The sequence below is a fragment of the Amblyraja radiata genome, unplaced genomic scaffold, assembly GCF_010909765.2.
Source record: "Amblyraja radiata isolate CabotCenter1 unplaced genomic scaffold, sAmbRad1.1.pri scaffold_1120_ctg1, whole genome shotgun sequence".
NCBI lineage: Eukaryota > Metazoa > Chordata > Chondrichthyes > Rajiformes > Rajidae > Amblyraja > Amblyraja radiata.
Window position 1 is genome coordinate 1 of NW_022630303.1, and position 15,270 is coordinate 15,270.

At 46.8% G+C, this 15,270-nt stretch overlaps 1 protein-coding gene across 1 annotated transcript; it reads left to right on the forward strand.

Moving 5' to 3' along the window:
- The first annotated feature begins 4,382 nt into the window (after positions 1-4,382).
- Positions 4,383-15,059, forward strand: LOC116969761 (zinc finger protein 239-like). Its single transcript, XM_033016545.1, has 3 exons — positions 4,383-4,413; positions 4,446-5,218; positions 14,877-15,059. The coding sequence occupies exons 2-3, from the start codon at positions 4,511-4,513 to the stop codon at positions 15,057-15,059; spliced, it is 891 nt and encodes a 296-aa protein (XP_032872436.1). The 5' UTR covers positions 4,383-4,413; positions 4,446-4,510.
- The last annotated feature ends 211 nt before the right edge of the window (positions 15,060-15,270 follow it).

Sequence of the window (15,270 nt, forward strand, 5' to 3'; positions counted from 1 at the left end):
TGAGGTCATTTCCGGGCTGAGGCCCCTCTCCACTGTCTGCGGGGCAACGGGCCGGGGCCGTGAGGTCATTTCCGGGCTGAGGCCCCTCCCTCTGTCTGCGGGGCAACGGGCCGGGGCCGTGAGGTCATTTCCGGGCTGAGGCCCCTCTCTCTGTCTGCGGGGCAACGGGCCGGGGCCGTGAGGTCATTTCCGGGCTGAGGCCCCTCCCTCTGTCTGCGGGGCAACGGGCCGGGGCCGTGAGGTCATTTCCGGGCTGAGGCCCCTCCCTCTGTCTGCGGGGCAACGGGCCGGGGCCGTGAGGTCATTTCCGGGCTGAGGCCCCTCCCTCTGTCTGCGGGGCAACGGGCGGTCAGGGCCGGGCCGGGCCGGGCGGGATGAGCCGTGAGTACAACCCCTCCTCCACTCTCACTCTCTCTCCCTCCGCCGCCGGTGAAGCGTTTCTAATCTCCCTCTCCCTCACTACCCGGGGTCCGGGCCCCGTTGCTAGGGGGAGGATGACGCCTCCACCGGAAGTCGCTCCCCTCCGCGGCCCAACAAACCCTCACAACTCGCTTTAAATAAAAGATCTTGGCTCCAAACCCCGTCCACACGTGATTCCACCTCCTCCCCCCCCCCCCGGGACACAGGCGGCTGTGGAGCATTTTACTGCCGGTTTACAGGGTTTATTGGCTCTTCCCGCCTCCACCCCCGCGGGGTCAGGGCCCCTCCCTCTCTCCCCATCTCCCCATCTCTCTATCTACTGTCAAATAGTAAACAACGACTGTGGGATAATGTACACAGACATCTCTCTCTCTCTCTCTCTCTCTGCCTCTCTCTATCTCTATCTCTCCCGATCTATCGCTTTCTGTCTCTAAATCTATCTATCACTGTCTTTCTATCTACCTCCCTCTCTCTCTCTATTTCTCTCTATCTGTTTATCTCTCCCTCTATCTCTCAATTTCTGTCTCTATCTATCTCTCTGTATATTCTTCTATATATATATATCCCGCCCTCGCCCACTCCCGCTCCCACTCCTACTCCCACTCTCTCTCTTTCACTCTCTCTTTATCTCCCCCTCTTCCACTCTCTCTCTCTCTCTCTCTGTCTCTCTCTGTCTCTCTCTCTCTCTCTATCTGCGGGATGTACAAGACATAGCAATGTTACAAAATTTGGAGATTTAAAAAATCAAGTCTGTAATTTATCCCATCAGATAAAGCATAAAAAGAAGTTTAATTTGACACCTAATTCACTTTCATATCTCATGTATTTAAAAAGTTATGGCCATTTTCATACTCGGAAATTAGCATCTTGTTCCCTATTGATTTTCTATGGACGTAACAAAAAAGCTGTGATCGTGGACAGTCAAAAGCCCATAACTTTCTTAAAAATTAAGAGAACTGAATGAAATTTTCAGTTATCATAGATTGAAGCATTCTGAAACAAATATAAAATAATCTTACTTGGATGACCTGAAATTAAAGCATATAATTAGTTAGTTACCCAAGTGTAGCTAATTTCAAACTTCAATTACTAGATCTAAACATCTATCCATTTCTTAATAAATGATTAACATTTTTAAATAGCCTAAGTGTGCAAATAATATTCATAAATAATTCACAATAAAACATGATTTTTAAATCTCATTTACATTAATTTATAGGCCAAATGGAAGGAATTTAGTGTTTAATTGCTGTAAATTAAAGTCCATTTTAAATCAGCTTTCTAGTGGGATCCTGTGAACGCGCTGGTTTAGAACGTTCACATTGCGGTGGATTTGTGCCTCAAATGCCCAGAAAAATACTGCGGGATATAATGGGGCCAAAATGAGCTACTCGCAATATTAAACTTTGTATAAAGGGATCTTAAGAAGCCCTTTTTAATGTAAAAATAAGCTACATACCTTCTGTGGTTTGCTCTATGAGACCCTGACGGCTGTCGGTGGTCGCGGGTTTAAAGATTGATTTTTAAACTACTATAACTATTATCCAAGGCCTTTAAAACTAATAATAGCTTTTGCGACGGGGCCTTCCAGCGATTTTTCGTTAATAATTAACAAGGCTGAACATCTTCGATTTGAACAGCCTAGAGAAAATCGCGTTTTAAACCCGCCCCCCTCTAAACGGCGCCAACATCGCGCACACCCGCAGCGAGATTTTCAGCGACGCTTCAGGTAGGCTTTGCAACATACCTACAAGACACAGTTAGATTTAGCTCTTTGGGTAAAGGAATCAAGGGATATGGGGAGAAAGTAGGAACGGGGTACTGATTATGGATGATCAGCCATGATCACATTGAATGGCGGTGCTGGCTTGAAGGGCTGAATGGCCTCCTCCTGCACCTATTGTCTATGTTACCTTCTCCCAACTAACAATGACCCCATCAGTCTGAAGAAGGGTTTCGGCCCGAAACGTTGCCTATTTCCTTTGCTCAATAGATGCTGCTGCACCCGCTGAGTTTCTCCAGCATTTTTATCCACCTAACAATGATCTATTCCACATTTTCCTTGAACTCCAATGCTGTTTGCACTCCTTACACTTCCTTATCTCTCTACCTCCCATCACTGAAGAAGGGTCTTGCCCTAAAACGTCACGGTTTCCTTCTCTCCACAGAGGCTGCCCGACCTGCTGAGTGACTCTAGCACTGTGTGACCTTCTTCCCATGATGCATGCCGCCCCCCCCCCCCACATGACCGCAATGGCAGGGGGTGGGGCCGACAGTCGCCCTCAGATGGGCAGTGATGCCAGGGAGCCGATTGTACAGGCCGACCGTGCGTGCGACTGACGTTACGGTGCGGTGCGGGCGGCTCGACGCGGTTCACCAATGTTCGGCGCCCCCTCACACCTCCCCCCCCCACCCACTCATACCCCCCCCCCCTGATCATCCAACTCAGTATCCCGTACCTGCCTTCTCTCCATACCCTCTGATCCCTTTAGCCGCAAGGGCCACATCTAACTCCCTCTTAAATATAGCCAATGAACTGGCCTCAACTACCCTCTGTGGCAGGGAGTTCCAGAGATTCACCACTCTCTGTGTGAAAAAAGTTTTTCCCCCTTATCCTTAAACTGTGACTCCTTGTTCTGGACTTCCCCAACATCTGGAACAATCTTCCTGCATCTAGCCTGTCCAACCCCTTAAGAATTTTGTAAGTTTCTATAAGATCCCCCCTCAATCTTCTAAAATCTAACGAGTACAAGCCGAGTCTATCCAGTCTTTCTTCATATGAAAGTCCTGACATCGCAGGAATCTGTCTGGTGAACCTTCTCTGTACTCCCTCTATGGCAAGAATGTCTTTCCTCAGATTTGGAGACCAAAACTATGCAATACTCCAGGTGTGGTCTCACCAAGACCCTGTACAACTGCAGTAGAACCTCCCTGCTCCTATACTCAATTCCTTTTGCTGTCAGGGTGACATCAGGGCAACGGTGCTGCGCGCCGTGTGTGCGGCAGACCTCACCGCGCTGGGCGGGGAAACGTGCGGGCGGCTCGACTCAGTGCCCGGATACTCGGCACCCCCCAGGTCAGCGCGCCTCCCGCTCTCCCACTTGCCTCCTCTCCCCGTCCTCTCGCCTCACGCACACACTCCCCTCACAATAACCCGTCCCTTCTCCCTCTCCCCTCACTTCCACCGTGTTCATCCCCGCCCCCATTGCCGCCCTTGCCGCCTCACCACCTCTCCCCTCCTATCACCCCTCTAACTCCCCCATCGCCCTCTCACCTCCCAATCCCCCCACTCCACCCCCCCCTTCAACTTAGAAACATGGAAAATAGGTGCAGGAGTAGGCCATTCGGTCCTTCGAGCATGCACCGCCATTCGATATGATCATGGCTGATCATCCAACTCAGTATCCCATCCCTGCCTTCTCTGCATACCCCCTGATCCCTTTACCCACAAGGGCCACATCTAACTCCTTCTTAAATATAGCCAATGAACTGGCCTCAACTACCTTCTCTGGCAGAGAATTCCACAGATTCATCGCTCTCTGTGTAAAAAATGATTTTCTCATCTCGGTCCTAAAAGATTTCCCCCTTATCCTTAAACTCTGTACTCTGTACTCCCTCTATGGCAAGAATGCCTTTCCTCAGATTAGGAGACCAAAACTGCACGCAATACTCCAGGTGTGGTCTCACCAAGACCCTGTAAACTGCGGTAGAACCTCCCTGCTCTTATACTCAAATCCTTTTGCTATGAATGCTACCATACCATTCGCTTTCTTCACTAAATTAGGTAATTTGAGGAGCAACCTGGATTTGAACTAGGGACCTCCTGATCTGCAGTCAAATACTCTACCACTGAGCTATACACCCCCACTCAAGCACTTCAAGCACTAGTAATGTTCACTTGTTAGTAATGTCCTGTTTGCCAGCCTGTTGACCCTCTGTGTTCCCCTCCTGCAGGTTTTAGGAGGCGTTGCTGTGGACGGAGAGACGGGGACGTGAGCGGCCATTGGGAGCGACCAGGGTGCCGATGAGCCCCCCATCTGCTCGGTGTGCGGGCTGAGCTTCGAAGGATTGAGCTTCGGTGGAGGACCACATGACGGCGCACAACAAGGATAAGCGTTATAAGTGCGATGTATGTGGCACGGCCTGCCAGAGCCCGAGCAAGCTGGACATCCACCGGCGGGTGCACACAGGAGACCGCCCCTTCGACTGCTCGGAGTGCGGCAAGAGTTTCAAGACGGCGAATGTCCTGGAGGCCCACCGGCTATTGCACACGGGCGAGAGGCCCTATGGCTGCTCCACATGCAGCAAGAGCTTTACCAGGTTGTCGGGGCTGCGGAACCACCAGCGGGTGCACAGCAGTGAGCGGCCCTTCACCTGCTCCGACTGCGGCAAAGGCTTCAAGTCGTCCAAGGACCTGAAGTTGCACAGGCGGTTCCATACCGGGGAACGGCCCTTCACCTGCAGCGACTGCGGCAAGGGCTTCACCCAGTCCAGCACCCTGGTGAAGCACCAGCGCACCCACACCGGCGAGCGCCCCTACACCTGTACCCAGTGTGGCAGGGGTTTCATCGAATCCAGGCAACTGCTGGTACACCAGCGCACCCACACCGGCGAGCGTCCCTACACCTGTACCACGTGCGGCAAGGGCTTCGCCCAGTCCAGCACCCTGGTGGGCCACCAGCGCACCCACACCGGCGAGCGCCCCTACACCTGTGTCCAGTGCGGCAAGGGCTTCTCCCAGTCCAGCAACCTGCTGGTGCACCAGCGCACCCACACCGACGAGCACCCCTACACCTGCGCCCAGTGTGGCAAGGGCTTCACCACATTCGACAGCCTGCTGGTGCACCAGCGCACCCACACCGGCGAGCGCCCCTACACCTGTGCCCAGTGCGGCAAGGGCTTCACCAAATCCGGCAGCCTGTTGGAGCACCAGCGCACCCACACAGGCGAGCGCCCCTACACCTGCGCCCAATGCGGCAAGGGCTTCACCCGCCCCTCCAGCCTGCTGTCCCACCTTTGTGTGCGCTGAGTGTGGCAAGGGTTTCACCCGCATGTCCAGCCTGTGGCAGCACCGGCGTACCCACAGCGGTGAGTGTCCCTTCCCCTGCCCGTCCTGTGGTAAGGACTTCACCCGCCTTGACCACCTGCTGGAGCACCGGCGAGTCCACACCGGCCAGCGCCCCTTCACCTGCCCACTATGTGGCAATGCCTTTGGCCGCTCCTCCAGCCTGCTGGCACATCGCCACGTGGACAGATAGGCGCTGTTTAGGTAGACACCAAATCCTGGAAGGAATGGGTAACATTTCTGATCGAGACCCTCCTCAGTCTCGACCCAAAATGTCACTGAGTCCTTCTCTCCAGAGATGCTGCCTGTCCCTCTGAGTTACAGTAGCATTTTGTGTCCTTTTTTGTAAACCAGTGAGGAAATATTATACAATAGAATTGCTTAAATGGAAACTTCTTTGTGAGAAACTTATGTTAAGTTGCAAGAGAAGGGCTTGGAGCTGAGGTTTTCAAAAATACATCGCTCACAAAGGCATAAAGAACACACACACATAGGAGAACAGATGGCTTATTATAACATGGAGATGTTGATGTAAATAGGCATAGCTTTGTTTGCTTTGAAGAGGCTATAACACTGTCAGAAGTTGTATTTGGTTTAGTTTGGTGTTTAGAGTATAGGCTGTATTTCCAGAGGTCTCTAAGGAGAGTAAACGTTTCACAGCCGCTACTGCTGACCTTCGACCGGTGCGCCGTGGAAAGTATCCTCTCCTATGGCATCCTGGTGTGGTTTGCTAGCTGCACTGTGGCTGAGAGGAGGGTGCTGCAGAGAGTTATTAAAACTGCACAGAGCATCATTAACGCTCAACTGCCCTCCCTGGATGACTTATACAGGGCCCGATGCTGTACAACTTCATTTTTTATTTTTTACAAACATCCAGCAGGACACACCCCACCCTGCCAACCACCTTTTCACTCTGCTACCCTCTGGGAGGCGATACAGGTCTCTGAAGACAAAAAAATAGTTTCTACACACGTGCGATAAAAGAACTTAACTCGAACAGAGAACACTGGGGGAAGCACAATATAATTTGGGGTGCAAGATAATGCACAATATACTTTTAAAATATTTTTAATACCTATTTATTATTTTCTTTACTGATCTTGTGTATATGTGAGTCGATGGCTGTTGTGTTTTGTTCTTTTTAAATCTTTTATCCTGTGTCTTCTATGTACGCACCGAAGGAGATGTAATGGAATTTCGTTGTACAGTTGTTGTGCAATAACAATAAACATATTTGATTTGATTTGATGGGTTTCTTCTCAAGACATGAGCATCATGTGTCCTTTTTTTATGGCACTTCTTTGAGCTCGGGTGTGTCATAAAGGGGATTTATGGTTGGCTATATTGGGTCGTGGGCACCAAGGCTAGATAATAGTCTGTGATCTGGTTTGTGCTGTTTAAATAGATTTATGTTGAGATAAGAGATAAGGCAGATGGTTGTGTGACCTTTGTATAAGGGTGGTTTCTTATGTTTATAGAAAACTGAGAAAGTAACTCTGTTTTGATAATCTTCCATTTGCTGTGTGGAATGCTATTAGTGAGGAGGCCTTACATTCCTTTCAGCCAGAGATAGAAGGGGGAGGTTGTAATTCAGAATGAAACTAGACCCGAGCTTGGGAAGAAACGATTATAATTGATCAAGTGTGACAATTAGTGGCCTTTGTGCGGTTGGGGATTGTAGAAATAACTTTATAAGAATGGGGCAAAACTCAAATTGAATCCATAACTATTTTAACTGTGAAGTAGGGAAATTATTTGTCAAGTGTATTGTGTTTAATTAGGATTGTGAGTATTAGACATTGTTTAAATCTGAAGTTTTAGAAATAACTTTCTTTTACAAAAGTGAAAATATATGTTTTGTGTGTATGTATTGTGTGATTGCTGTATGATGTGTATTTTATATTCTTTTTTTCTTCTTTTTTTTCCTTTTATTTAATTTTATTTATTAGAAGTAAGTACAATACAGTGGTACATTTTTTTCAGGTGCCAAATATATGTTGACCTGATACATTTTCTGTACAACTTCATTTTTTATTTTTTTTATAAAGAGATAATGGAGAGTAGAAAAACGTGTAGTGTGTATAAAAAAAGAAAACGATAGCGAGGAAGAGAAGTAAGAAAGAATAAAGAGCAGAAGAGAGATTAACAAATCGGCGATAGGAGATGAGTTTTTATATTGTTGACCATCTTTCACCCAGACCTGAAACAGTTGGTTTTTGTTGTTTTTTACAATTCTGTTGCACCACATGAATCTAAGAAGTCAATAAGTGGAGACCAACTCGTTAAGAATTGGTCTGGTTTATCTATTAGGAGGAGTCTCATTTCTTCAAGATGTGCTGTGTCCAACATATTTATAATCCACATTTCGAACGTTGGTATGGTTGTATTTTTCCAAAATTTGAGTATAAGTTTTTTTGCTATTATTAACCCATAATTAAAAAATGAATTTTGAAATGTGTTTAATTTGTTCCCGTCTCCCGTTACTCCAAGTATAATAATTTCAGTGTTAGGTTCCATTTTTGTCTTGAATAATTTTGTTAATATAGGTACCTGTATATCAAAAAAGTTATATTCTGAGAGGTATATTTTATATTCTGAGAGGTGTTCTATGATAATTAGTTTTAATATTTCAGTGGTTTTACTTCATTGAAATAAAATGATTTTGAGCAAAGAGGTTAAAGAAAACCACAGAGGGGGAAAGGGGCCAGAAAACGGAAAACCATGTGACTATACGTGTGTCAATCACTGGAAAGGATTTGGTTGATTGGTTAATGCAAATAAGCTAAATGTATGGTAAACCATAATGATTGGTCTGAAGAAGGGTTTCGGCCCGAAACGTTGCCTTTTTCCTTCGCTCCATAGATGTTGCTGCACTCGCTGAGTTTCTCCAGCTTTTTTGTGTACCTATGATTGGTTAATAGTTTGCCACACCTTTTGTACCATAATTGTCCAATACCTACATAACGCAGTTGCAGCACAGGACCCATACACAAATAAAAACATTTCTTCCATCGAACGCGTCCAAAGACAGGCAGCTCGATTTGTTACTAACACCTATGAGAGAGAAGCGAGTGTTACCAAACTTCTGAATTCTCTGGGGTGGAACCCTCTCCAAGAGACGTGAAGCTCACCGTTTGACCTGTTTTTACAAAATGTTAAATGGTCAGCTCGACATAGATTACAAGACCTACACCAAACCCAAACCAATTAGGAGCAGACGAGGGCATTCGATCCAATTTGTGATCCCAGAGACAAAGACAGATGTGTACAGCAAATCGTTCTTCCCCCGCACAATTAAAGCATCATAGAAACATAGAAACAGAAATTAGGTGCAGGAGTAGGCCATTCGGCCCTTCGAGCCTGCACCGCCATTCAATATGATCATGGCTGATCATCCAACTCAGTATCCCGTACCTGCCTTCTCTCCATACCCTCTGATCCCCTTAGCCACAAGGGCCACATCTAACTCCCTCTTAAATATAGCCAATGAACTGGCCTCGACTACCCTCTGTGGCAGAGAGTTCCAGAGATTCACCACTCTCTGTGTGAAAAAATTTCTTCTCATCTCGGTTTTAAAGGATTTCCCACTTATCCTTAAGCTGTGACCCCTTGTCCTGGACTTCCCCAACATCGGGAGCAATCTTCCTGCATCTAGCCTGTCCAACCCCTTAAGAATTTTGTAAGTTTCTATAAGATCCCCTCTCAATCTCCTAAATTCTAGAGAGTATAAACCAAGTCTATCCAGTCTTTCTTCATAAGACAGTCCTGACATCCCAGGAATCAGTCTGGTGAACCTTCTCTGCACTCCCTCTATGGCAATAATGTCCTTCCTCAGATTTGGAGACCAAAACTGTACGCAATACTCCAGGTGTGGTCTCACCAAGACCCTGTACAACTGCAGTAGAACCTCCCTGCTCCTATACTCAAATCCTTTTGCTATGAAAGCTAACATACCATTCGCTTTCTTCACTGCCTGCTGCACCTGCATGCCTACTTTCAATGACTGGTGTACCATGACACCCAGGTCTCGCTGCATCTCCCCTTTTCCTAATCGGCCACCATTTAGATAATAGTCTGCTTTCCTGTTTTTGCCACCAAAATGGATAACCTCACATTTATCCACATTATACTGCATCAGCCAAACATTTGCCCACTCACCCAGCCTATCCAAGTCACCTTGCAGTCTCCTAGCATCCTCCTCACAGCTAACCCTGCCCCCCAGCTTAGTGTCATCCGCAAACTTGGAGATATTGCCTTCAATTCCCTCATCCAGATCATTAATATATATTGTAAATAGCTGGGGTCCCAGCACTGAGCCTTGCGGTACCCCACTAGTCACTGCCTGCCATTGTGAAAAGGACCCGTTTACTCCTACTCTTTGCTTCCTGTTTGCCAGCCAGTTCTCTATCCACATCAATACTGAACCCCCAATGCCGTGTGCTTTAAGTTTGTATACTAATCTCTTATGTGGGACCTTGTCGAAAGCCTTCTGGAAGTCCAGATACACCACATCCACTGGTTCTCCCCTATCCACGCTACTAGTTACATCCTCGAAGAATTCTATAAGATTCGTCAGACATGATTTACCTTTTGTAAATCCATGCTGACTTTGTCCAATGATTTCACCACTTTCCAAATGTGCTGCTATCCCATCTTTAATAACTGACTCTAGCAGTTTCCCCACTACCGATGTTAGACTAACTGGTCTGTAATTCCCCGTTTTCTCTCTCCCTCCCTTCTTAAAAAGTGGGGTTACGTTTGCTACCCGCCAATCCTCAGGAACTACTCCAGAATCTAAAGAGTTTTGAAAGATTATTACTAATGCATCCACTATTTCTGGAGCTACTTCCTTAAGTACTCTGGGATGCAGCCTATCTGGCCCTGGGGATTTATCGGCCTTTAATCCATTCAATTTACCCAACACCACTTCCCGGCTAACCTGGATTTCACTCAATTCCTCCAACTCCTTTGACCCACGGTCCCCTGCTATTTCCGGCAGATTATTTATGTCTTCCTTAGTGAAGACGGAACCAAAGTAGTTATTCAATTGGTCCGCCATATCCTTGTTCCCCATGATCAACTCACCTGTTTCTGACTGCAAGGGACCTACATTTGTTTTAACTAATCTCTTTCTTTTCACATATCTATAAAAACTTTTGCAGTCAGTTTTTATGTTCCCTGCCAGTTTTCTTTCATAATCTATTTTTCCTTTCCTAATTAAGCCCTTTGTCCTCCTCTGCTGGTCTCTGAATTTCTCCCAGTCCTCCGGTATGCTGCTTTTTCTGGCTAATTTGTACGCATCATCCTTCGCTTTGATACTATCCCTGATTTCCCTTGTTATCCACGGATGCACTACCTTCCCTGATTTATTCTTTTGCCAAACTGGGATGAACAATTTTTGTAGTTCATCCATGCAGTCTTTAAATGTCCTTCCATTGCATATCCACCGTCAACCCTTTTAGAATTAATTGCCAGTCAATCTTGGCCAATTCACGTCTCATACCCTCAAAGTTACCTTTCTTTAAGTTCAGAACCATTGTTTCTGAATTAACAATGTCACTCTCCATCCTAATGAAGAACTCAACCATATTATGGTCACTCTTGCCCAAGGGGCACGTACAACAAGACTGCTAACTAACCCTTCCTCATTACTCAATACCCAGTCTAAAATAGCCTGCTCTCTCGTTGGTTCCTCTACATGTTGATTTAGATAACTATCCCGCATACATTCGAAGAAATCCTCTTCCTCAGCACCCCTGCCAATTTGATTCACCCAATCTATATGTAGATTGAAGTCACCCATTATAACTGTTTTGCCTTTGTCGCACGCATTTCTAATTTCCTGTTTGATACCATCTCCAACTTCACTACTACTGTTAGGTGGCCTGTACACAACACCCACCAGCGTTTTCTGCCCCTTAGTGTTTCGCAGCTCTACCCATACCGATTCCACATCCTCCAAACTTATGTCCTTCCTTTCCATTGCGTTAATCTCCTCTCTAATCAGCAACGCTACCCCACCTCCTTTTCCTTTCTCTCTATCCTTCCTGAATATTGAATATCCCTGGATGTTCAGCTCCCAGCCTTGGTCACCCTGGAGCCATGTCTCCGTGATCCCAACTATATCATAGTCATTAATAGCTATCTGCACATTCAACTCATCCACCTTATTACGAATGCTCCTTGCATTGAGACACAAAGCCTTCAGGCTTGTTTTTACAACACTCTTACCCCTTATACAATTATGTTGAAAAGTGGCCCTTTCTGATTTTTGTCCTGGTTTTGTCTGCCTGCCACTTTTACTTTTCACCTTGCTACCTATTGCTTCTACCCTCATTTTACACCCCTCTGTCTCTACGCTCACACATTTAAGAAACCCTTTCCCTTTAACTCCATCCTCCACTATCCCATTCGACACCCCACCCCCCTTATTCAGTTTAAAACCACCCGTGTAGCAGTGGCAAACCTGCCTGCCAGAATGCTGGTCCCCCACCTGTTAAGATGCAATCCGTCCCTTTTGTACAGTTCCCCCTTACCCCAAAACAGATCCCAGTGATCTAAGAATCTAAATCCCTGCCCCGTGCACCAGTTCCTCAGCCACACGTTCAGGTCCCGTATCTCCCTGTTCCTGCTCTCGCCAGCACGAGGAACTGGAAGCAAACCGGAGATAACAACCCTGGAGGTCCTGCTTTTCAGCATTTTTCCGAGCTCTCTAAAGTCACGCTGCAGAATATTCATCCCCTTCTTTCCGACATCGTTTGTGCCGACATGCACTACCACTTCCGGATGCTCACCATCGCCCTTGAGGATTTTCTGCACTCTGTCCGTGACATCCTGGATCCTGGCACCAGGAAGGCAGCACACCATCCTCGCATCCCGTCTGTTGCCGCAGAAACCCCTGTCGGTACCTCTCACAATGGAGTCTCCCGCTACAATGGCGTTGCCTGCCTTAGGCCTTTTTGGTTTTGGCTCAACAGCCCTATTCGCATCACAAGCCAGTCCGTCGCCCAGTGTAAACACCTCTTCTGTCCCGACAGCTTCTAAGTGGGTGAACCTGTTCACAAGAGGTACAACACCCGGGGACGTTGGCATTCCATGCTTCCCTCCCGTTCTCACTGTCTCCCACCTTCTCTCTTCCAGTACCTTAGGTGTAACAATCGTACTGTAGGACTTGTCGAGGAACGACTCCGTTTCTCGGACGAACCGGAGGTCATCCACTTGCTTCTCCAGTTCCCCAACACGGCCCTTCAGGAGCTCCACCTGGATGCACTTCTCGCATTTGTAGCAGCCAGAGGCACTAGCGGTGTCCTTGACCTCCCACATACTGCAAGCATCGCACTGAATCAGCTTGCCTGACATTTCCTTCTTTCGTCTCCTCGCCGAAGACTCTCGAGCCAAAGACTCACACTTTTCTCACAGGGCACTCACTCACTGCCGCTCGCAAAGAGCAGTCTTGCTTAAATTGACTGATAAATTGCCTGATTTACCAATTTACAAACCAAATTCCTCAGTTTTCAACTGTTTTCCCAGCACTGACTCACTTCTCTCCTCCCACTTGGGCTAGAGCCAATCAGTCGTATCTCTTGCTAAGCTCCTGCTGCTGTTGCTCCCAAATCAACAGCAGTTCTGAGTCAAGTCTGCCTGTCCTTGGCACCTACTTTAACTGTTTTCACTTCTCTCCTCCCACTTGGGCTAGAGCCAATCAGTCGTATCTCTTGCTAACCTCCTGCTGCTGTTGCTCCCAAAACTACAACAGTTCTGAGTCAAGTCTGCCTGTCCTTGGCACCTACTTTAACTGTTTTCACTTCTCTCTTCCCACTTGGGCTAGAGCCAATCAGTCGTATCTCTTGCTAACCTCCTGCTGCTGTTGCTCCCAAAACTACAGCAGTTCTGAGTCTGAAACATAGAAATAATCTCCACCCTACTATAGTTACCCAACCAGATGCAACTACATTTAAAGTATCTCAATAACCCTTTCTGGCTTAAGTCCTCCCTCCACCACCTCCACCACACTTTAAATTCCATTCGGAATATATTGGACCAAGAAACCAATAACCAAGAACGTGTTACGTTTGTGTCAAAGCAGCAGATCTTTCGACCAGCCCCAGAGTTCTTAGCTCTGTGTTGGAAGGTTTAAAGAATTATCCAGCGCTGTCAGAGTAAAGAATCGATTCCAACAGCAAGAGTTTGAATCAAGTTTTTTTGAATTAGACTGATAAAAGAGGGAGCGCAGAGAAGGTTCACCAGACTGATTTCTGGGATGTCAGGACTGTCTTATGAAGAAAGACTGGATAGACTTGGTTTATACTCTCTAGAATTTAGGAGATTGAGAGGGGATCTTATAGAAACTTACAAAATTCTTAAGGGGTTGGACAGGCTAGATGCAGGAAGATTGTTCCCGATGTTGGGGAAGTCTAGGACAGGGGGTCACCACTTAAGGATAAGGGGGAAATCCTTTAAAACGGAGATGAGAAAAACTTTTTTCACACAGAGTGTGGTGAATCTCTGGAACTCTCTGCCACAGAAGGTAGTTGAGGCCACAGTTCATTGGCTATATTTAAGAAGGAGTTAGATGTGGCCCTTGTGGCTAAAGGGATCAGAGGGTATGGAGAGAAGGCAGGTACGGGATACTGAGTTGGATGATCAGCCATGATCATATTGAATGGCGGTGCAGGCTCGAAGGGCCGAATGGCCTACTCCTGCACCTAATTTCTATGTTTTTAAAAGAACTCAGTTGATCACCAGCATCTGCAGTTCCATGTTTATAAACCATTCTGGTTAACCATCTCTGCACCTTCCCCAAAGCCTCCACATCAGTCCTGTAATGGAGTCACCAGCACAGTATGCAATACTCCAAATGCTACCTGACCAACGTCCCTTAAAGCTTCACATATAGATTCCTCTCTCCTTATCTCACATCCTTTTATCTCCTCATTTTCCCTCGCCTCTGTCACTTACTTCACTCATCTGCCGATCACCCCCTCATCTGTTAACATAGTGTCAGTCTGAAGAAGGGTCCTGACCCGAAATGTCACCTATCCATGTTCTCCACAGATGCTGCCTGACCCGCTGAGTTACTCCAGAACTCTGTGAAACGTCACCTATCCATGTTCTCCACAAATGCTGCCTGACCCGCCGAGTTACTCCAGCACTTTGTGTTTGAGACAAAGAGTGATACAGTGTGGAAACAGGACCTTCGGCCCAACTTGCCCAAACCGACCAACATGTCCCGGCTACACCAGTCCCACCTGCCTGCATTTGGTCCATATCCTTCCAAACTTGGCCTATATATGTACCTGACTATAACTTTCTTAAATGTTGGGATTAAAGTAAAGATTAATCTGACTTCTTTGGGTTTTGGGTTCTGAAGCTTTGTAATTCTGTGCTGTAGATGAGCTGGGTGATCCGGAAATTGGAGGCCAGCATTCAAACTGCATTCAAGCTGCTTCCTGTTGTGCCCAAGCAAAAGATATTGAAAATGGTGGGAGAGGATGTGTTTCCTGAGAAGGTGCTGGCTTCTGTCAACAGAAGTCTTAAGAGAGGATGTGTTTCCTTTGGAGTTGGGTCTCTGTAAACAGGAACTTCTGTTGGGTAATTGATAAAGATCCTTACATTGTTTAAGAAGGTACTGCAGATGATAGACATTTGACTAAGTTACTGTTGTTTGGGGGTTTGTAACTAAAGTTTGTGATCGATATAACCATAGCATGGAGTATTGTGTTATTGATGTGTTAGACGTCATTGCTCCAACTCTGCTCGTGGTCGAGGCCTTCCTAGCACCCGCA